The sequence below is a fragment of the Conger conger genome, chromosome 9, assembly GCF_963514075.1.
Source record: "Conger conger chromosome 9, fConCon1.1, whole genome shotgun sequence".
Taxonomy (NCBI): domain Eukaryota; kingdom Metazoa; phylum Chordata; class Actinopteri; order Anguilliformes; family Congridae; genus Conger; species Conger conger.
Window position 1 is genome coordinate 41,883,551 of NC_083768.1, and position 22,549 is coordinate 41,906,099.

At 48.6% G+C, this 22,549-nt stretch overlaps 2 protein-coding genes across 2 annotated transcripts; both read left to right on the forward strand.

Annotated features, from left to right (window-relative positions):
- Positions 1-564: 564 nt before the first annotated feature.
- On the forward strand, positions 565-11,628 carry LOC133136726 (protein disulfide-isomerase A3-like). Its single transcript, XM_061254393.1, has 13 exons — positions 565-937; positions 1,703-1,781; positions 2,322-2,439; positions 2,996-3,103; positions 4,422-4,551; positions 5,101-5,214; positions 5,512-5,637; positions 6,289-6,471; positions 6,843-6,951; positions 7,519-7,647; positions 8,317-8,396; positions 8,962-9,019; positions 9,341-11,628. Exons 1-13 carry the CDS (start codon positions 780-782, stop codon positions 9,428-9,430), a joined length of 1,482 nt encoding a protein of 493 aa, XP_061110377.1. The 5' UTR covers positions 565-779; the 3' UTR covers positions 9,431-11,628.
- A 943-nt stretch (positions 11,629-12,571) lies between these two features.
- On the forward strand, positions 12,572-21,785 carry cct3 (chaperonin containing TCP1, subunit 3 (gamma)). Its single transcript, XM_061255013.1, has 14 exons — positions 12,572-12,701; positions 13,961-14,022; positions 14,256-14,306; positions 14,883-14,945; positions 15,368-15,464; positions 17,261-17,378; positions 17,912-18,098; positions 18,646-18,795; positions 19,060-19,192; positions 19,290-19,371; positions 19,808-19,988; positions 20,502-20,747; positions 21,215-21,346; positions 21,656-21,785. Exons 1-14 carry the CDS (start codon positions 12,674-12,676, stop codon positions 21,755-21,757), a joined length of 1,632 nt encoding a protein of 543 aa, XP_061110997.1. The 5' UTR covers positions 12,572-12,673; the 3' UTR covers positions 21,758-21,785.
- The last annotated feature ends 764 nt before the right edge of the window (positions 21,786-22,549 follow it).

The window sequence follows — 22,549 nt, forward strand, 5'->3', positions numbered from 1 at the left end:
TGTTCAGAGATGCTCTTCTGCACACCTGTCAGCTTTGACCAGTCTGGCCCTTCTCCCGTGACCTCTCAATAACAAGGCATTTCTGTCTGTTTTTTGTTTTTTTTGCTTTTTTGCATCATTCTCAGCAAACTAGTGGACTGTTGTGTGTGAATCCCAGGAGATCAGCGGTTTCTGAGATACTCAATACACCCCGTCTGGCACCAACAATCATTCCACAGTCAAAGTCACTTAGATCACATTTCTTCCCCATTCTGACATTTGATCTGAAAAACAGCTGAACCTCCTGACCTCCCACATATGCATGCTTTTAGGCATTTAGTTGCTCCCAAATGATTGGCTGATTACATATTTGCATTAACAAGCTGGTCTACAGATCTACCTAATAAAGTGGTCTCTGAGTATGAACTCTTGTTCCATAAGATTAGGTATCTGAATCCGTGGAACATAAATGTAGCCAAAGTACTATTATTAACACCAAGCAAACGAGAATCAATTGCATGGAACAATTGGATGTACAATGATTGACAGGGATGGGAGTCTATGTCCTGTTTACATCTCATCCTCACTGACCGTCGTAACCAATAGGAGGTCGACTCTCCGGCAATATTTCACCTAAGGTCCGCCTCCCATTCGCCGCTCTTGCGAAGAGAATACGCCCGATACGGAGTGATTGTGGATGTCAAACAGATTAACCAGTTCTGCTACGGGTTCCTGTGCATTTCTGCGCTTTCGGTTTTATTTTTTTCCCCCCACACAAACAAACACAGTGTGTGACAGGCATGGCCATGTCGTACCTCGCCCCCGTTCTCCTGCTGAGTGTAATATGGCTCGGAGGGTCTCCTGTCGCGGGCAGCGATGTGCTGGAGCTGTCGGACTCCGACTTCGATTACACAGCGGCGGAGCACGAAAGCATGCTGGTGGAGTTCTTCGCCCCATGGTGAGAAAGGGGCTTTTTAGAAATTGCCGACTGTAGCCGCGATCATGCAGATAATAATTGCTCTTACCGGTGTGCGCTATTTAGAAAGGCAGCTCGCGGCGTGTTTCCATTACTGGCGAGCTCAGCTAGCGTTAGCCAGCCACCAAGAAATTGGCTGCGGATTGCTGACTACATTGTCATATCTAGTTCGGTGGATAGATATTAAACTACAACGTTATATCCATTCAGCCAACTGAGGAATGTACTTTTGCTAACAGCACCCATGACAAGGGAAACGCAGGTGCCGAGATATAGAAAATGTCATATTAGCTGGTGAGTTAGCAAGCTAGCATTAGCAAAGTTGGAAGTCTTGCTAGCCAGTTTAGCATAGGATGACCCGTAGTGATAAGACAATGTAGCTTGCGGAGAAATGTGAAATTGGACATGACAGTTCAGTATCAGGTAACATTGTACAGGACAGTATATTAATTAAATTAACACAATTAAATTGTGTTTCAGAACCACGATTTGAATTACATTCGTACATACAATTACACTATCTGACAGTAGCTAGGCACTGCTGGCTGCTTGTGCTTTTATGAACCTGTGACAGTCGCATTGCTAGCTGCTAAATAACACAGCAACTGCAGTCAATTCCTTGGTTAATTGAAAACTATTGAATGAAACCCAAACGAACAAGATAATCTAATGACACGTGATACTGTACTGTGCATAATGTTCTTTCCTGACGTCTTTTTCGCTCTTTCCTCGTTTGTACCCTTTCAGGTGCGGGCACTGTCAAAAGCTAGCTCCCGAGTATGAAAGTGCTGCTACAAAACTGAAGGGGGTCGTGCCCTTAGCCAAGGTAAGCAAATAAGTCAATAAATAAATGAATACACAAATACACGGTAAGCGGTGTTTAGGACAGAAGTCGGTGTCAGTGCCCTTCTGCGAAAGTCTATCAGCACATATTCACTGTGACACTGGTCCTGATGGTGCGTGGGTAGTAAACGGGCGCTGTGAATTCGTCCAGGTGCTAGAAAAGAACCAATGAATTTGTGTTCAAATGGGGCCCAGTTTGACGCCCCCAAACGCCTCTAAAGATTCGGGCAGGCAGCCAGTCCCCTGTTTCGTTACTGAGTTCTGTAGGTCCACTGTTTGTCAAGTTGGAATTTTAGGACCCGTTTAATTAACTATATCTAGGTTAGAGGGGCTAAGATGTATTGGTTGCATTTGGTAACTGCAAAGATGTGCAGGGTGTTTGTTTTGTTTGCGTATTCTAACGAATCGATATAACACTGTGGCAACGGAACAAATGAAACTGAAGGAATTCCTTCATTGTTTTTGAATATGCGCATGTCTAGCGGGATTAATCAGTTGGAAATTCGTTTCTGTCGACGTATAGGTGGACTGCACCGCAAACTCGGAGACGTGCGGGCGCTTCGGCGTCAATGGGTACCCCACGCTCAAAATCTTCAGGAACGGGGAGGACGCGGCTTCCTACGATGGTCCTCGGTCTGCAGGTGACGTAGAAAGATTGATTGATTGATTGATTGATTGATTGAAGTGTGTACTTCTAATGTTGTGTCCAGATCCATGTTGTTGAAGCCGCTGTTTGTTATTATGTGTGTTATTTCATCAGTAATGTAGTACATATTTCTGTGTCTGTGATGTTGTCCATAGTTGCAAGCTTTTTCGGACCTTTTGTTATATCAAACCAATTGAAAGTGCATTCAATGGAAATATTACCAGAGCTCACAAGAATTTAAACGGACATGTTAAAAAAAACAATAGTTTTGGGATTGTCATAGTTTTTGTGTTCACATACTTTATATATTTATATAAATTATTTTATATATAATATACATGTACGGGAGCTTTCCTTTAGGTTTTTGCAGCTCACTTGTAATAATGTATGTGTTTGTGTGCATGCGTGTGTGTTTCTGTGCGGGTGTGTGTGTGTATGTATCTGTGCGGGTGTGTGTGTGTGTCTGTGTCTGTGCGTGCGTGCGTGCATGTGTGTGTGTATCTGTGCGGGTGTGTGTGTGTGCGTGCGTGCGCGTGTGTGTGTATGTTCAGACGGCATCGTCAGCTACATGAAGAAGCAGGCGGGCCCCAGCTCTGTGCCCCTGCACAGTGAAGAAGACCTCAGCTCCTTCATCAACAACTTTGACGCCAGCGTAGTGGGTGAGAGCGCCGCACCTGGGGGCTGGGCGGGGCCACCGTCACCTGACGCCCGAGCGTGCCCGTTACATCACACACAGCAGGGCTCTCCGTTACAGTCTGACTGTTCCGGCCATGCAGGGATATCTGTTACAGTCTGACTGTTCCAGCCATGCGGGATATCTGTTACAGTCTGACTGTTCCAGCCATGCGGGGATATCTGTTACAGTCTGACTGTCCCACCCATGCAAGGACATCTGTTACAGTCTGACTGTTCCGGCCATGCAGGGATATCTGTTACAGTCTGACTGTTCCGGCCATGCAAGGATATCTGTTACAGTCTGACTGTTCCAGCCATGCAGGGATATCTGTTACAGTCTGACTGTTCCAGCCATGCAGGGATATCTGTTACAGTCTGACTGTTCCAGCCATGCAGGGATATCTGTTACAGTCTGACTGTTCCAGCCCTGTGGGGATATCTGTTACAGTCTGACTGTTCCAGCCATGCAGGGATATCTGTTACAGTCTGACTGTTCCAGCCATGCAGGGATATCTGTTACAGTCTGACTGTTCCAGCCCTGTGGGGATATCTGTTACAGTCTGACTGTTCCGGCCCTGCTGGGATATCCGTTACAGATGTCCGATGCTCTGGTGCTTTTCTGCCTGGGGTTTAGCGCTGTTAGCCGTAGTACTGCTGCTGCTAGCTAGCAAGCTAGCGCTGGCAGGTACTTGAGTTTGTAGTTAATCCTGCTGAAGTTTGCTCCCCTGCAGTGCGTCTGTCCTCCACACTTTTGATAGGCAGGTAAGCCTGTCTCCTGGCTGAGACCTGTCCTCATTGGATGATAGCTACCGGGAGCTATAAAAAACAGAAGTCCCTGAAAAACTGTCACTGATATCAGATTTTTTGGTTTATTGCTAGCTACCAAAAAAAAAAAACCTACCCCAGCTAGGGCGACATGGCTCAGGCAGTGAGAGCAGTCGTCTGGCAGTCGGAGGGTTGCCGGTTCGATCCCCTGCCCGGGCTGTGTCGAAGTGTCCCTGAGCAAGACACCTAACCCCCAAATGCTCCTGACGAGCTGGTCGGTGCCTTGCATGGCAGCCAATCGCCGTCGGTGTGTGAATGTGTGTATGAATGGGGGAATGAGAAGCATCAATTGTACAGCGCTTTGGATAAAGGCGCTATATAAATGCCAACCATTTACCATTTTACCATTTAGCTTTAATCCTGTCGGAGTTCGCTCCCCTGCCGTGCGTTCGTCCGGCTGCCTCTGTCCCGTCTGTGAGTCTGTCCCGTCCGTGAGTCTGTCCCGTCTGTGAGTCTGTCCGTGTGTGTGTGCCGCAGGCTTCTTCTCGGGAGGAGACAGCGAGCAGCTGGCGGAGTTCCAGAAGGCAGCGAGCTCCATGAGGGACAGCTTCCGCTTCTCACACACAACCGACCTCGCCCTGGGCATCGCCCACGGAGTGGAGTCTGAGTGAGTGAGAGAGAGAGAGAGATTTAAATTAAAATTAAAATTAGGGACAATAAGAAACCACACAATTATGTCTCTCTTATTAATGTTCCTATTTTCTGATAGTCTCTCTCTCTCTCCCTCTCCCTCTCTCTCCCTCTCTCTCTCTCACTCCCTCCCTCTCTCCCCCTCTCTCTCCCTCCCTCTCTCTCCCTCCCTCCCTCTCTCTCTCTCTCCCCCCCTTCCCCCTCTCTCTCTCACTCTCTCCCTCTCTCTCCCTCTCTCTCTCTCTCTCTCTCTCTCTCCCCCCCCCCTCTCTCTCTCTCTCTCCCCCTCTCTCCCTCTCCCCCCCTCTCTCTCTCTCTCTCCCCCTCTCTCCCCTTCCCCCTCCCTCCCCCTCCCTCCCTCTCTCTCCCCCTCTCTCTCTCTCTCTCTCCCCCCTCCCTCTCTCCCTCTCTCTCTCTCCCCCCCCCTCCCTCCCTCCCTCTCCCTCCCTCTCTCTCTCTCTCTCTCCCCCCCTCCCCCCCTCCCCCCCTCCCTCCCCCCCTCCCTCTCTCTCTCTCTCTCTCTCAGGAGTGTGCTGCTCTTCCGGCCCCCGCGGCTCAGCAGTAAGTTTGAGGAGAGCGTGGTGACGTTTGGGGAGGCCATCTCCACGTCCACCCTGCGGCGGTTCATCAGGGACAACATGTGAGTGTGCGCCCGTCTCTCAGAGCTCAGTCTGCACGTGCTCCGTTCCCCCGGGAGGGGCACGTGTGGGTGCGAGGGGGGCCAGGGGCTGTTGGGGTCTGTTTCCCACTTTTTACAATTATTATTTCTTTGTCTCTCATTCCCTCATTTGTCAGTGCACACAACCTGATGCCCTTAAACAGGCATATTCAAATATTAATGTCATCTCCCTCTCTCCTCACTCGCTCTCCCCCCTCTCCCTCTCTCTCTCTCTCTCTCCCCCTCTCCCCCTCTCTCTCTCCCTCTCTGCTCCCACAGCTTTGGGATGTGCCCCCATCTGACCAATGAGAACAGAGATAAGATGAAGGGGCGGGACTTGCTGACCGCTTACTATGACGTGGACTACGTGCGCAACCCCAAGGGCTCCAACTATTGGAGGAACAGGTTGGCTGTCACACCTCGGTCACGCCCCCTCTCCCTCCCTCACGCACAAAAGCACCGAACGTTGCGCTACCTCCTGAACTGCACTGTGCTTTCCTCTGTAAAGGGTAGATGCTAAACCAGTCTGCTGAACACCTACATGCATAAGAGTGCAGTATAAATAATAATAATAATAATAATAATGATAATAAATAAAAGTCAGTTGAACACCCACACGTGAGCACACGGGATTTTTCTGCAGAACTGCTTTAATTCTGCCAAATGTGTTTTGTGCTTATTCAGGTTCCCTTTGACTAATATTACATTTTGTCTACGTTGCATTATACCTGCTTCCCTAATGCAGGTATAAGAGAGCTTTCCGCGTCTCGTCTTGATTCTAGGCTTTTGATTGCCTATGTAGTCATTGCCAGTTGATTGCCTGTTATTAGCATTTGTCAGCATGAGGACCAGAGTCAGTGAAGCCACTGACAGTCAATGGAGCCGTTAGGAGGCAGAGGAATAAGAGCCGAAACGGTAACCTACCTCACTCCCTGACCCCTCTCTTCCTCCTCTCCTCTCCTCTCCTCTCTCCTCCTTCTCTCCTCTCCTCTCCTCCTCCTCCTCCCCCTCTCCTCCTTCTCTCCTCTCCTCTCCTCCTGTCCTCCTCCTCCTCAGGGTGATGAAGGTGGGGACGCAGTTCCAGACGCAGGGCCTGAGCTACGCGGTGGCCGATCGGACCGAGTTCCAGGAGGACCTGGAGGAGGAGTTTGGGCTGGGCCTGTCGGACGGGACAGACCTCCCTCTCGTCACCATCCGCACGCGGGAGGGGCACAAGTACACCATGAGGGAGGAGTTCACGTGAGTGTGGGGGGGTCCCCAAAAACACTGCCCACTCACTGCCCACGTGAGTGTGGGGGGGTCCCCAAAAACACTGCCCACTCACTGTTCACATGTCCTCTGTACACCAACTTCACTCGCTTTTGTGTTTACTTGCATTTATTCCCAAAATGAGTTTTTATGTAATGACATTCTTAGTTGTGTTTATGGTGTATTCCTTGTAAGTGTGTATTGGGGCACAGCAGTGTTGCATCTTACTGATGTGTGTGTGTGTGTGTGTGTGTGTGTGTGTGTGTGTGTCTGTGTGTCTGTGTGTCTGTGTGTGTATGTGTGTCTGTGTCTGTGTCTGTGTCTGTGTGTGTGTGTGTGTCTGTGTCTGTGTCTGTGTGCAGGCGAGACGGTAAGGCTCTGGAGAGGTTCCTGGAGGATTATTTTGCTGGCCGACTGAAGCGCTATCTGAAGTCAGAGCCCGTTCCTGAGAGCAACAGCGGCCCGGTCAAGGTGTGTGATCACCTTCAATAACTGCACTCCGCATGCAGAGGACCTGTACTCCCCATCACTCGCTGTCTGTGTGTTTTCCTGTGTATGTGTATGTGTGTGTGTGTGTGTGTATGTATTGTGTCTATGTTTTCCTGTGTGTGTATATTTGGGTCTGTATGTGTGTGTATTTGTGTATGTATGTGTTTGTGTGTCGGTGTGTTTATGCGTTTGTGTGTGTGTGTGTGTGTGTGTGTGTGTGTGTGTGTGTGTGTGTGTATGCATGCGTGTATATTAGGTGTGAGTGTTTATCTGCGTGTGTATATTGTGTGTGGGTGTTTATCTGCGTGTGTATATTGTATGTGGGTGTTTATCTGCGTGTGTATATTGTATGTGGGTGTTTATCTGCGTGTGTATATTGGGTGTGGGTGTTTATCTGCGTGTGTGTATTGTATGTGGGTGTATCTGCGTGTGTGTATTGTATGTGGGTGTTTATCTGCGTGTGTGTATTGTATGTGGGTGTTTATCTGCGTGTGTATATTGTATGTGGGTGTTTATCTGCGTTCTCGTCCCCCTCGCCCGTCCCTGCAGGTGGTGGTGGCGGAGACGTTCGAGGACATCGTGAACGACCCGGAGAAGGACGTGCTGGTGGAGTTCTACGCGCCGTGGTGCGGGCACTGCAAGAGCCTGGAGCCCAAATACATCGAGCTGGGGGAGCAGGTGGGTGGGGGCCGATCGCCACGGAAACGCCGCGATGCGCGTGTCAGCCCGTCTCCCAGGAGCGCCCTCGGTGCTCAATTAGCGTCCGTGTTCGGGAAGAAGTGTTAAAAAAACAACGCCGAGGGTTGTTCGGCTTTCAGCGTCACACACACTGACGGTGTCAGGGCCCCGTGGCGTCGGCTATTCATATCAGCCCTTATTTGCGGAAACAAACCCCATTTCGGCTCTTGCCTCGACTCCCTCTGGAGCATGACTTCGTTACGTCAGCCAGCGGTTTTGTTCAGAGTGAGAGCGAAGTAGGGTCTATGTGCATCCAGAATAGTTACGGGAGCTGGGTGAAGATGGGTGGCTCATTCAGTGAGAGGCCCACAGGCATCCTGGTTCCTGGTTTTAGTACCTAAAATGTTTGCAAAGAGCGGTGTCGTAGGTTTTTGGAAAAGTCCTTCACACTGTAAAATTATGTAAAAACGAGGCAGGATGGTAAATTGAAAAAAATACACAAATAAACAATTGAGGACAGTTCATCACGCATCACGTCTCTTTCCACAGTCCCCAGCATTACGAGTGTGTGGTCATATATTCCATTAAAATGATGCATTTGTCTGAAAAAGGAGTAGAATAGTCCTCTGAGTTCTGTCAAAATGTCTCCTCCTGTTCCTCTGTGCCCAGCTGGCCGGCGATCCCAACATCGTCATCGCTAAAATGGACGCCACAGCCAATGATGTTCCCACCGGCTACGACGTGCAGGGGTGAGAGACGCCAAACTATCCTGTCCACCCTCTCTCTCTCCCTCCCTCTCTCTCTCTCTCTCTCTCCTGTCCCTCTCTCTTTTCTGTCTTTTTCTCTCTGTCATTCTTTCTTTCATCCACATCTCATTTCTCTTTTCTCATCATCCATCCCTCTTCTGCCGTGTTGTTTAATGGTTGTTGACTCACTGGCATTAGCATTAGCATTAGCATTACAACGATGGCAGCATTGTTACCCTTCAATTTCTGTTTTGGCTAATTACCCCTGTAAACTGGCATTGAGTAGCATCATGTTAAATCATTATGGGATTACTTATCCCATCTGCCATGGGGTATCATAATGTATATCCGGCACACATGTAAACCTTATTCTTATTAGATGCTTTTATCCAAGGCGACGTGCAGGATTATGTATTAATGCATTGTTTCAGTATATGTTGTCCCCTGGGTTTCGAACACACAGCCATTGCATTGTTAGTTATGGCTCTACCAACTGAGCCATGGCACTATAATGGCCTGAATGATCGCACTGTTGAGCTTCTTCTCGCTGACTGTTCCTCTCTCTCAGCTTCCCCACCATCTACTTCGCCCCCGCCGGGAAGAAGGACACGCCCAAACGATACGAGGTCAGCCGGCCCTCCTCTCTCTCACACACACACACACACACACACACTCACACACACACACACACACACACACACTCACACACACTCACACACACTCTCTCACACACACACACACACTCACACAGACACACACACACTCACACACACACACACTCACACACACTCACACACACAACTCAACCCAACCCAACACACACAACCCAACACGCATACACGCACATGGGGTAAGACCGTTTGACTCATTTCAAGATTTGCCAAAGGGGTGAGGAAATCAAGCGAACAGTAACTTAAGACAAGCTAATATTTTATATTTTTCCCCAGGGTGCCCGTGAAGTAAAAGACTTCCTCAACTTCCTGAAGAAGGAGGCCACAAACAGCCCGATTCTGAATGGCGGCAGGGAGGACCTGTGAGGAGAAAGGGGCGGGACAAGGGCGGAGGAGAGGACAGGTGGATGATGGGAAATGTAGTCCGTGGTTCTGAGACTGAGTAGGGGGGGTGGGGGGTTTGGCAGCCCAATTACTACAGAATCAGAGAACCCCCTCCCCCTCACCATATCACCAACACCAAACATCCTGGACACACAAATTCTCGTTCCTGACCTCCGTTTGGTGTGTACGAAGATCCAGACAGTGCTCCCTCTCCAGGTCCAGCAACACTCACCCTTAATAGGAGGGAGAGAGAGAGAGAGAGAGAGAGAGAGAGATATAGTGAGAGTGAGAGTGAGAGAGAGAGAGAGAGAGAATAACGGTGTCTTGGATGTCTCAGCCTCAAGACTACAATACATTAGTTTCTAACCGCCCAAAATGGAACCTGTTTCTTTTAAACTTGCTTGCTCGTTGGAGGTAAGAAGAATGGCAATCAAGAGCATGGTACCAACAGACGGGCTTGCAAACTGCTGTCTCTATTATCCAGGCTGACTGCAAATGTAATTACCTTTATTCATCAATTGTTAGGCTTACAAAGAAAAGCACTTCTCCCTTAATTAATAATGATTTAGCTCTTTATTTGTTAACCCCCCCCCCCCCCCAGGGTACTGAAGATCTGTTTTATATAGTTGACCGGTAATGAGGATGAAATATGAAAATATGCAAACTATTATCATGACTAATTATTGGCTATTGAGATTTTTTTTTTAATTCAAATTGCTTGCTTGGTGTCCTGTGACAAACCCACATTAGTCTTGGCTTCTCCCAGCTCAGAGGTTGACTTGGCATTGCCTGTAACACTATGGAGGAGCTCCACAATTAGAGCCTCGGTTTCTGTTCATCTGTTCCTGTACACACACAGGCTGGACCTCTCTGAAGAACGAGACTTTAAACAAAGAAACAAGGTCAACTCTGAAATGGCTTCAGACTCTTTTCAAACTGAAAACTTTTTACTTTTTTGTTTTTGCTTATTTAACATGTATGCTGTTGTTTTTCTACTTATTCACATACAAGAGAGGTGTGCAGTGGAGAGATGGTGAGAAGCAAAAACAAACGAAGACGTTGTGGAGATGACCTGCTGTGGCTTCAGTCTAGTCACCTTCCCTCCTCCCTTCCCTCCCTCTCTCCCTCCCTCACACACGGTCTCTCCCCATCTCCCTGCCTCTCTCGCATTTTCCCTCCCTCCCTCTCTCACACACTGTATCTCCTTCTCTTTCTCCCTCCCTCTCTCTTATACTTTCTTTCCCTCTCTCTTTCCCTCCCTCTCTCTCACACTTTCGCTCTCTCTCTCGCTCCCTCTGTCCCTGTGCTAATCCTTCACACCACTTCCCTGGCTTGTTTAAATATTGACCTGTCCCTCTCCCCCTCCCTCCTCCCAGACATAACCACCATTTTCTGCGCACCAGGCCCCCCGAGTAGGCAGCTATTAAGAGTGGAGCCATTTTTCAGCCGAGTTATTTTTCCCTTCCTTTTTTAAGAAAGATGGTAGCACTAAAAAAAGGTGGTAGCACTGATATCAGGTCAAAATGTTTTTTGGGTGAATTTTTACGGACTGCAGCTCCACTGGAAGCAAAGACTCTTCCCCTCTTTCGACTACGCAGTTGGTGCACTAAATATTTTCTGATCGCTATGTTGTTGTTGTGGTTTATTTTTATTTTCTATTATGGAGCACGCATTCAGTCTGTACGACAGTTCTGATTGGACAGTGCCTCGCAAGATACTGTTCTATATACCTCGCTTCCTTTGCAAACCAGGGCTTTTTGGATCATGCATGCACAACCACTACTCCCACTTTTTGGGCAATCAGATAAGGACATTTTTAATGCCAACTATGTGTATGTCTAGAAAGATTAACAATGAGTGTTTTTTTGTCTCCAGGACTTTTAGGAAGGTATACATTAATATAAATGGATTATATTTATGTAGTCAACATTTTTTGTTGTGTAGAATGCCTGCGCTGTTTCTTTCTAAAGTTGTTGGCCTTACACACTTAATTTGCATTGCGTAATGTATGGCATTTTGTTTCAAAAATGAGGAAAGTATACCTGCACTTGTTTTCAGTGTTTTTTTTTCCCTCTTTTTTTTTTTTGTTCAGTATGGGGTTGCCTGTTCTATCATTTGGTGTTTTATTTCCATCAAGGGACATGATGAAACAAATAAAATGAACAAGAGTACTTTGATAACTTTGTATGTTTGTCTGTGGCTATACCCACTTCATCCCACACTGATGCTACCAAATCTCACCAAACGTCTACAACTACTATGATTTGCCTTCAAATAATACTATGAACACTATACCAGTATGATGTAATGACCACATACTATTCTGAAAGACTCGTGCATAATGGACAGATGAGCCCTTATTTGGCTGTAATTGTCAAACCACACCTAGTTCTGTCCTATTGTGATGTATCCGGCTCATTAAAACGTATTATATTGTGTCAATCAACACACTTCAGTACACATTCTAGCTATGATGGAACCATAGACAATAAATAATAGGATGGAACCGACTCAATTTATTATTAGCCTGAATTGTATTTACTTGTCATCAATATAACTAGATTTGTTCACTACACTAGTCTATTCTAAAATGCCTGGAAACATGTACTTTGTATGCATTGCACCATTTGTGTAGGCTACTTTGTTTTACTGTTGAATTAATTATTAATTCATGTCTAAATTGTCTGTGCAGTATAATTTAGTTTTTTGCAATACAGTCTATAAATAAAATATATTTTAATATTGTTCTCATTATTATCTTACAATGTGGCACAATATTGTCACATGTTGATAGCCATGCTCATCACGCGTATTAGCTGTGCTGCGATCCAGACTCCACAATTAATCCCCTCAAGCACTCGGGAGAAGATAGCAACCAGACGAAACATCAGATAAACTCGGGGATTATCCGTCTCTGACAGATCTCTTTGCATTTTCGTCAAACAGACTGAACTGATTTTGGCTACTGTCGATCACTTTACTTGTTCATTTAATAGAGCGGTCCCTTTCACGCTCGACCCCGCCTGTATCCGCTAAAACCCGGCATATGGATGCTGTAATTTTAGTCCGATCATTCCGACCCTCTGATTGGTGAAAACAGCTACCCATCAGAAGTTATATATCTCTAATTGGTTAGAGCCAGCAAAAGACCCTCCCATTCCGTTGCTCTGTCTTTCTCGTGCTGCCCAGAAGGTTCGAGGCGGTTGTGACACACGCGCAGTCAAAATGATGGGCCGACCGGTACTCGTGCTGAGTAAGTACCAACAAAATACACATTGTTAGCTAACTAAATTAAATTTCATCCAAATTTGTCCTTAATCCGATGTGAAAGTGGTTGTTATGGGTCCATAGATAAGCTCAAGGTACAGACGCACGCATTTGGCCTAGCCACCGATTCCACTCGCTAGTGGCACGAGTGCTAGCTAGGTAGCTATAGCTAACCGGCTATTGTGCTCATTCTCTCTTGCTAAATAAGGAGCGAACCCTGTTCACGCTCGATTGTTGAATATTCATCCGATTTTTCATGTACAACGTTGTTTTATTACAATGTTTAGCCAGCTGCATATATGGCTGGCATTAGTTAGCCCTATTATAATTATTGTAACGTTAGCCAGGATTAGCTAGCCCAGCCCAGAACAGTAACGTTGGTACCCTCGCTAAGCTGGAGCCGAGAGGAGCGGAACTCGTGTTTGCGGAGTCATGTTCCGTATTGTTCGGATAAGATGCTTTTCAGTCAGACGGCCTACCAATTTTAACGACCGATAGCTTGCTAATCATGGATGTCAGTTATTGTCATTCAGTTGTATTAGCTAACTGCATAACTAAATTACGAGGATTTAGGCGCACAACAAGGATCTAGTTGTATAGCAACAGTGAAGCCCCTGGCTTGCCAGTGACACACCTAACGTTAGGTGGAATAGATTAACGTAGAGTAACCGCATTTCATGCTTTTGATTTATGCTGATTCATGATTTTTTTGTTTGAATGTTTTTAGACCTAGTCCTTTTCTCTCTATGGTTTTCATATGGAATGTACTGAAAATGACAACTATTAACGTCACACGATTAGTAATCCCTGTGTTGCAAAAAATAAAAATCGCCATTTAAACATAACTATGATGTCTACATGTGTATTCGTATGAATATAGGTTTATTTATACAAATATGGCATTATTATGTAATGGTTCAACTTTCTCCTTTTTTTAATGCAATGAGACTAAAACCTTTATTGGCCATTAGGTCAGAGAATTCTTGATGTCATCAAGGGCTATAGCTGCGAGTCTGTTCATAAATGAAACTCCACCCATTCAATCCCAACATAGGAATAGACGTAAATGTTTAAACTGTCAAGTTGATATTGCAATGCATTTTATTTCTAATTTTGCCGATGTGTATCGTATAACATAATAATGCCATTCCGTTTAGTTTGCAGCCATTCACAGATTTACCATTACAGTCACTTGAAGTCACGCCACTCAGAGAGACTGACTCTCTTATCCTGTTCCTCCTGCAGGCCAGAATATGAAAAGGGAGTCTGGAAGAAAAGTCCAGACGGGGAACATCAACGCAGCCAAGGTGAGCATGCACGTGCACGTGCACATGCCCGTGAAATGTATCCAAGGATCGTCTCCCGCAAGACCGGCCTCCTCCAGAACTGTTAATCCACAAACTTCACAGTAAAGACGAGGCTGCATTTGTGAAGTCTCTGTGCTCGTGAGACTTGTATGTCTGCATTTAGATTTGACGAATGATAATGTTGGGTAATTTTTTTGAAAATGAAATGAATATCAATTGTGTTTGCATTTCAGACGATCGCTGATGTCATCAGGACATGCCTTGGCCCCAGAGCCATGATGAAGGTATGCTATGTGTGTCTGCTGGTCTTGGTCATAATAAGTCCCTCACTCAAGTATTAGTAATGAAACTCCTCAGAGGTAAATGTGTTTTGGGTGTTATTTTAAGGTGGTAAAATGTCATTTGAATGAGACTGGCACCTTCAGTCAAATTAAGGCAGATCTAGAAAGCCAGAATGTGAAGGGGGCAGCCTATAGCCACTCTAGTGGCTAAGTTGCTTGACTGGGACTCGGAAGGTTTGTTGTTCAAACCCCCAGAGTGACCACAGTAAGATCTATGCTGCTGTGGTGCCCTTGGGCAAGGCCCTCAACCCCACATTGCTCCAGTGGGGATTGGCCTCTGCTTATTCAAGTCAACTTCGTCGCTTTGAGTAAAGGCGTCTGCTAAATAACTCGTGTATTTAAAATCTGTGAGTGGCAAATGTATGTTTTGAAAGGGAATTAAGTAGTCATGGGAGTTCCTTGGGTTGGGTGGGCTTGCGTGGGTTATGGTTTTAGGGGAGTGTCCGAAGTTGAGTGGCACTCGCCCCCCTCGTAGAGTTCTCTCTCTGACTCCTCCCCCTGCGTCTCCTGCACGCTCAGATGCTGCTGGACCCCATGGGCGGGATTGTGATGACCAATGACGGCAACGCTATCCTGAGAGAGGTGAGGCTCCCATTCGCCACAACTGTTACCCTGTACTGTGTCATCATGTCTGCTGTGTGTCTAGTATGGAGGCTGTTTTGTGACAAATTGACAGTGGGCAAAATAAAAACTTCTGATGAGCATTGCTTGGCACTCCATAATGCACTTGTGGACTTCATAATTGCGTTGTTATGATGCGTGCGTTTGTACGTTTGAGTTGCTTTTCCTTGTTGGCATGCATGTCAGGCACTCCTGAGATGCAGTGCTGTCCATTGTGACATCATAGGGGTCATCCAATCCATTCTCCTGCCACTTCCTGGTTTGGTGGCGACAGAACCAGTCCCAGCAAGCGGATGAAGTGCTGTCGGGTTACTGTGGTACTGGAGTAAATTTTGGGATGGGACCACAGGGGGGCTCATGCTGTACCCCGTCCTGTCCCACAGATCCAGGTCCAGCACCCAGCGGCCAAGTCCATGATCGAGATCAGCCGCACGCAGGACGAGGAAGTGGGGGACGGCACCACCTCTGTCATCATCCTGGGTGAGCTTCCTGTGATGTCACAGGCTCCGCCCCCGGTCCCATGCTGCGCTCTGATAGGCCAGGCCTGAGAGTACTGGCTTTATCTGTGGGCTTTGGGCTTAGCGGTTAGCTGTTGCTAACGGTGTAATACGCTGCTTTAACTGCATTCTCTCTGAAGTAATGAAAGCCTTGTACCAGGGGGGACGCTCAAGCTAAACTCTCTTTAGGAAAAGACTTTGGCTTGTGCGTGAAGTTTATATTTATACACATATGTGCACATGCGTATCTTGTGAACCGTATAAATACACTTATTCACTTATTCAGTTTATCCATATGCGTGTTTATTTTTGGACTCTCGGCTGGAAACTGCAGACCCGCGGGCTAGAGTATCATTTCCATGGTGGTATGAAACTGATCTTGAGTTTTGTCATGGGTTGGAAAAAGACTATTTCAAAACATAACCCAGGGCGGTATGTCACATTGCAGAGTTAGATGGCAACTGCGCTGAGTAAAACCCGGAACCGCTCTTTCTACTCCCGTGTTCCAGATTTGGGGAGGGTTCCGGGTTTTTACTCGGGGCAGTTATCCAGCAGACCCGCTAATCCGTCTTCGTGAAACCGGGCTCATGCCTGTCCACGCCATCGAAACAAGCTTTCTCTCCGTTTAATGTGTCGCCGAAGGGCACTGCGTGCACGGCAGAGCGGTCTCTAAGCCAGGCCTAACGGACAGGGGAGCGTCGGTGTGTGGAGTACGAGCGAGCCGTGATGCTGCTCCGCCAGGCACTGTCCTCAAACGGCCCTGTGCCTCAGAGTCCCTGGCCTCATTCGCACTCTACGCTGGGAGCGCAAACGCCCATGCAGATGCGCGCATTAAACGGCTTCTTTTTTTTTTTTTTTCAGATTTTTCCCTTTTTCTCCCAATTTGGTAGCCAATTGTACCTCGTCTGATTCAATTGGAGGTAGTAATATTAGATACACCGCCCGTACCCCGTCCCTCGGCGGCCCGAATGAGAGCGACGCGCCAATTCAAGCCGTCTCGTCTCGTGCCCGTTGCCGTGATTCCGAGGCGCCCGAGGTGCTTATTGTGCGGCGATCTAATGACCCTGCCAAGTCCCTCCCTCTGGAGCGGCGAGCCAATTATTGCTGCCCCACGTGAGCCGGCCAAACTTGGCTTTTGGCAGGACCGAGAATCGAACCCCGGTCCCCGGTGTGCAACTGCAGCAGACTGCAACCGCAAGTCCGCTGCGTCTTAGCCTGTTGCGCCACCGCGGCTCCTAAACGGCTTCTTTTAGCCCGGTCATATACTGCCAATCCACAGGGGGGCAGCCTAGGCTAATCGGAATTTTCCGAAGCGTTTAGAAATGATTACTACTTTTGTAGTTGTTAATTGAACGGCGTTTACATCTAGCGCCTGTCACAGAAACGTGTGGGATTGCGCCATACGCTTGAGGAACGTTCCGAACTTTGGACGGCACATTTTGCTACACGAGAAACGGCCCTCGCTTTGCTTGTTGCGCTGCTGTGTGCTCCTTTGTGTAGAGTTACGTGATGGTATGTAACGGGCCTTGTGCACAGTGTTTCCACCAGACCTGGGTCAAATGCATAATGGTTTTGGATTCAAATACTTTTCTGTGCTCGGCTGATCTTGCCTGGTGCATTTGAGCCAATTGAGAGGACCAGTTGGTGTCAAGACACCAGACAGGCTCAGTAAAGCATGGAATGGTTGAATCCGTTTGCGTTTTTGACCCGGGTCCGGTTTATTCGCCGCACCAGACTCTGACCCCTCTCTCTCTCCCCCTCCCTTCCCTCTCTGCCCAGCGGGTGAGATGTTGTCTGTGGCGGAGCAGTTCCTGGAGCAGCAGATGCACCCCACTGTGGTGATCAGCGCCTACAGACAGGCCCTGGACGACATGCTGAGTATGCTGAAGGACATCAGGTACAGCCCTCCCCCCTCTGTACACACACTCACACACTCTCTCTCTCACACACACACACACTCTCTCACACACACACACACACACACACACACACTTACACGCATACACTCTCTCTCTCTTACACACACACGCACTCACACTCACACATATACACACACACACACACATACTCTCTCTCTCTTACACACACACACTCTCACACACACACACACATACACTCACTCACATACACTCACTCACATACACTCACTCACATACACTCACTCACATACACATACACATACACGCACGCACACACGCACGCACATACACACGCACATATACACTCACACACACTCGCATACACGCACATACATACACATACACACACATACACACACATACACACACACACACACACACACACACACACACGTACTCTCTCTCTTACACACACACACACACACACACATGTACTCTCTCTCTCTCTTACACACACACACACGCGCACCCTGGTGCTGATGAATGGTTCTAAGGCGGTCTCTGTCCCTAGCACCCCTGTGGACACCACAGACCGGGAGATGATGCTGAAGATCATAAACTCGGCCATCAACACCAAGGCGCTGAACCGCTGGGCAGACATGGCCTGCAACATCGCCCTGGACGCTGTCCGCACCGTCGAGCTCGAGGACAACGGCCGCAAGGAGATCGACATCAAGAAGTACGCCAAGGTGGAGAAGGTACGGACCGCACCGGACCAAGCAGCACTCTGGACTGAGATGCAGTTCTGCACGCTCTGGATTTCACACAGAGCTAGCACCGTGCTGCAGGAGAGATCAGCACTGGGTTCTGAAAAACACTTTGTAAATAATTGACTCCAGGAATGCTGCCAAACGGGTGTTGAGCTCCTTTCCTGTGGGGTTGTGAAGCAGGATCACAGAGTTAGCTGGATACGTTCACCAAATAAATCCCAGAACGGTTTTTATTTCAGTCCATGTTTCAGTTTTGGGTGGATTCTGTGTTACTCGGAACTTATCCAGCTGACTCGGTGATCCTGCTTTGTGATTTACCCCCTGGTCAAGTTTTATTTATTTTTTTAACCGCTACGTTGATTTGGTCTTGTCTAAAGCGGAATGCTAGCTCTGGAATGCTATCTCCCCTCTGGTGGTGATGATGATGATAATGATGATGATGCTTTCATACGGCTGTGACGCTACCTGCATATAATTGTTAAACGAGGGTAGATAAACTCTCTGTGTGTGTGTGTGTGTGTGTGTGTGTGTATAGATTCCCGGCGGCTTCATCGAGGACTCGTGCGTGCTGAAGGGCGTGATGGTGAATAAGGACGTGACACACCCGCGCATGCGGCGCCTCATTAAGAACCCGCGCATCATGCTGCTGGACTGCTCCCTGGAGTACAAGAAGGGCGAGAGCCAGGTACAGAAACCAGAGAACGTCATCTGGGTTTGAGATTCCTCCTCTGGGAGGTTGGAGATCCTCCATCTTCTGAGAGGTTGAGGGGCCCCGCCCTGAGAGGTTTGAGGGCCCCGGCCCCGCCCTGAGAGGTTTGAGGGCCCCGGCCCCGCCCTGAGAGGTTTGAGGGCCCCGGCCCCGCCCTGAGAGGTTTGAGGGCCCCGCCCCGAGAGGTTTGAGGGCCCCTCTCTGAGTTGACGTGTCGCTCTTGGTCCCGCTCCCCTGCAGACGGACATTGAGATCACGCGTGAGGAAGACTTCGCCCGCATCCTGCAGATGGAGGAAGAGTACATCCAGCAGATCTGTGAGGACATCATCCGCCTGAAACCGGACCTGATCTTCACCGAGAAGGGCATCTCAGGTACACGCACTCTCTGGTCCTCCGTCCTTTTAAAGTCTGATGGGCTTCATTGGCATGAGAACCTGTGTTGACACAATGGGCCTCCTCTCCTCTCCAGACCTGGCCCAGCACTACCTGGTGAAGGCCAACATCACAGCCATCCGCCGCATCAGGAAGACCGACAACAACCGCATTGCCAGGTGAGCACGCACGCACGCACACACAGACGCACACACACACACACAGACGCTCACACACACACACGCATGCACACGCTCTTCCTCTTCTGTTCCTTCACTTCCAGTCAGGCTTCTTCTGTTCCGATGAGCGTTGTTCTCTCGCAACTCTTTCTCGCCCTCCTTGTCCTCTCTGCTATTCTTTAACTCCCTCTCTGCCCTTCCGACTCTCTCTCTTTCCCCCTGACTCTGACTCTGACTCTCTCTCTCTCTCTCTCTCTCTCTCTCTCTCTCTCTCTCTCTCTCTCTCTCTCTCTCTCTCTCTCTCTCTCTCTCTCTCTCTCTCTCTCTCTCTCTCTCTCTCTCTCTCTCTCTCTCTCTCTCTCTCTCTCTCTCTCTCTCTCTCTCTCTCTCTCTCTCTCTCTCTGACTCTCTGACTCTCTGACTCTCCCTCTCTCAGGGCTTGTGGGGCGCGCATAGCCAGCCGGACGGATGAGCTGCGTGAGGAAGACGTGGGGACAGGAGCGGGGCTGTTTGAGGTGAAGAAGATCGGGGACGAGTACTTCACCTTCATCACCGAGTGCAAGGACCCCAAGGCCTGCACCATCCTGCTGAGAGGCGCCAGCAAGGAGATCCTGGCGGTGAGACCCCCAAATAAAGCCAAACACCCAGCGGGACAGACCCTTCTCTGGCCGTCTATAGTCCGTAGTGTATCCTTCTGATCCTCTTCTCCCCACCCAGGCTCAAAGCAAGCGTCATAAGTTAAAAAGGGTTATACGTTTAAAATGTCAGATAGTCATTGCATATCAAGTCTGGCCAGGGACTAAAGGAAGATGCTTGGTCTTGGTACAGTACTCACCTAGCCTTATTTTGTACTCTTGCTGGCTCATTCAGTGTTATTCTACACTGGTCTTACTGAGCCATAGCCCTTCAAGGTGTGAGGTCACACGTGTTTAGAGTGTTCATATAACGGCACATTCCAGTGCTGATGTCACAATCACTACTGGTAACTGAAAGCAATGCAGTTCTAGAACACTGACTTGGAATTTTCAGAGAAACATTCCAGAAAGCCTGTTCAAAGGGTTGATTAATGATCTTGAAATGGCGCTGACTCGCACGTGCTCCCTCTCCCTCTCCCCCTCCCCCTCTCTCAGGAGGTGGAGCGGAACCTGCAGGACGCCATGCAGGTGTGCCGCAACGTGCTGCTGGACCCCAGCCTGTTGCCGGGCGGCGGGGCGGTGGAGATGGCGGTGTCCCAGCGGCTGACGGAGCGCTCGCGGGCCCTCACCGGGGTGGAGCAGTGGCCCTACCGCGCCGTGGCCCAGGCCCTGGAGGTCATCCCTCGCACCCTCATCCAGAACTGCGGGGCCAGCACCATCCGCGTGCTCACCGCCCTCCGGGTAAGGGCCCCGTCGCCGGCTGGCCCTGCCCTGCCCTGCTCCTGACTCCTCCAGAGTGAGAGTCCTCACACTGTGTGGTCCTGCTCCCCATCCACTGACTGCCCGTTTCACACTGAAACTGCGTCTCATGTTCTGTCGGTATCTCCCTGTGTTCCCTCGTGTATTACGAGTGGAGGAATTCCAACATGTAGAAAAAGATGAGTGTGACATAATATTGAACTATACAGGAGGACAGAAAAGTTTGACAGAATAATAATTTATTTGACTGTCCCCTGTCACTTTGGTTAAGAGTCAGTCTCCCCTGGAGCAATGTGGGGTTAAGGGCCCAACAGCTGTGCATGTCTTATTGTGGCTACACCGGGGATTAAACCACCAGCCTTCCGGGTCCCAGTCATGTACCGTAGCCTCAGGGCTTCCAGAAAAGATTTTTCGGTTCTCACTTCCTCTTCCCCCCTGCCTGGCTCTAGGCGAAGCACACCCAGGAGGGGAACCTGGCGTGGGGGGTGAACGGGGAGACGGGCACCCTGGAGGACATGACTGAGCTGGGCATCTTGGAGCCGCTGGCCGTCAAAGCACAGACCTACAAAACCGCTGTGGAGGTGAGTCCCCCGTCCCCCTGAGTTTATATATTACACACTCCTCTGCGGAGGGGAGTCCTCTGTCCCCCTGAGTTTATATATTACACACTCCTCTGCGGAGGGGAGTCCTCTGTCCCCCTGAGTTTATATATTACACACTCCTCTGTGGAGGGGAGTCCCCTGTCCCCCTGAGTTTATATATTACACACTCCTCTGTGGAGGGGAGTCCTCTGTCCCCCTGAGTTTATATATTACACACTCCTCTGCGGAGGGGAGTCCTCTGCTTCTCTGTTGTGCAGTCGATGTTGAGTCATTCTCTCTCCCTCGCAGACGGCCATTTTGCTGCTGCGCATCGACGACATCGTGTCCGGACACAAGAAGAAGGGAGATAAGGGAGGAGAGGAACAGATGGGAGGACCGGGTGCAGAGTAGAGCGAGGGAGAGGAGGAGGAGGAGGAGGAGGAGGAGGAGGGGGGGGCAGTGTTTGGGAAGGGGGCATGATGGGGAGGATGAGGAGGGTGATGGAAGAACGGGAAGCACGAAGGAGGAAGGTGGGAGTTCTCTCCCCTGAGTTGTGTCCACCATGCTGACTTTGTATCTGCGCTACCCTTCTGTTAAAGTTTGTGCAGGCAGAACACCGAGGCGAAGTTTAAAAATACATCTGAAAAAAAATGCTAATGCAAACCTGTACCACCGGACTTGTCTTGTTTGTAAACGGTCCGTTTGTGACGTAAAGGAGGGTTATGTTTCATGGTTTGAGGTGACCCTTAGTTTGTTTTTGTTTTTTTTCTGGGCCTGTGTGTGAGCACTTGTGAAGTTAGGCAAAGTTAGACTTAAGATCCACGCTGGGACCAAGTAGTCTGGCCTCCTCAGACCAACCCTGGATTCATTCAAATGCATTTCTCTGTGGGTAGCAACAGGATTGTGGTCTGTGCTCAGTTGGCATGGTGTCTGTCGTGTTTTCAACCCTGAATGTGTGCTTTCATCCACACTCGATACTCTGTTTGGTCTGTATTAAAGTTATTTCTTCCGTTTCCAATAATAATAAACATGAAATTTGAAATTGTGCTGAAATTTGTCATCTTTTTTTGTGGTCTGGAAATTGAGTGATTTGTGTGATTGAAGTGGGTTAGTTGTGTTTAAATGTAATTGCAAAATGTATGCTTTAGTAAACGGATTAGCACCTTAGACGCACACACGAAGCCAACCCATATATTTTTTTTC

Coding starts and splice junctions, on each gene's coding strand:
- LOC133136726 (XM_061254393.1), top strand. CDS start 780: ATGGCCATGTCGTACCTCGCCCCCGTTCTCCTGCTGAGTGTAATATGG. Junction 938..1,702: donor GTGGAGTTCTTCGCCCCATG/GTGAGAAAGGGG, acceptor GTACCCTTTCAG/GTGCGGGCACTGTCAAAAGC. Junction 3,104..4,421: donor CTTTGACGCCAGCGTAGTGG/GTGAGAGCGCCG, acceptor TGTGTGCCGCAG/GCTTCTTCTCGGGAGGAGAC.
- cct3 (XM_061255013.1), top strand. CDS start 12,674: ATGATGGGCCGACCGGTACTCGTGCTGA. Junction 12,702..13,960: donor CCGACCGGTACTCGTGCTGA/GTAAGTACCAAC, acceptor TTCCTCCTGCAG/GCCAGAATATGAAAAGGGAG. Junction 21,347..21,655: donor CCTACAAAACCGCTGTGGAG/GTGAGTCCCCCG, acceptor TCTCCCTCGCAG/ACGGCCATTTTGCTGCTGCG.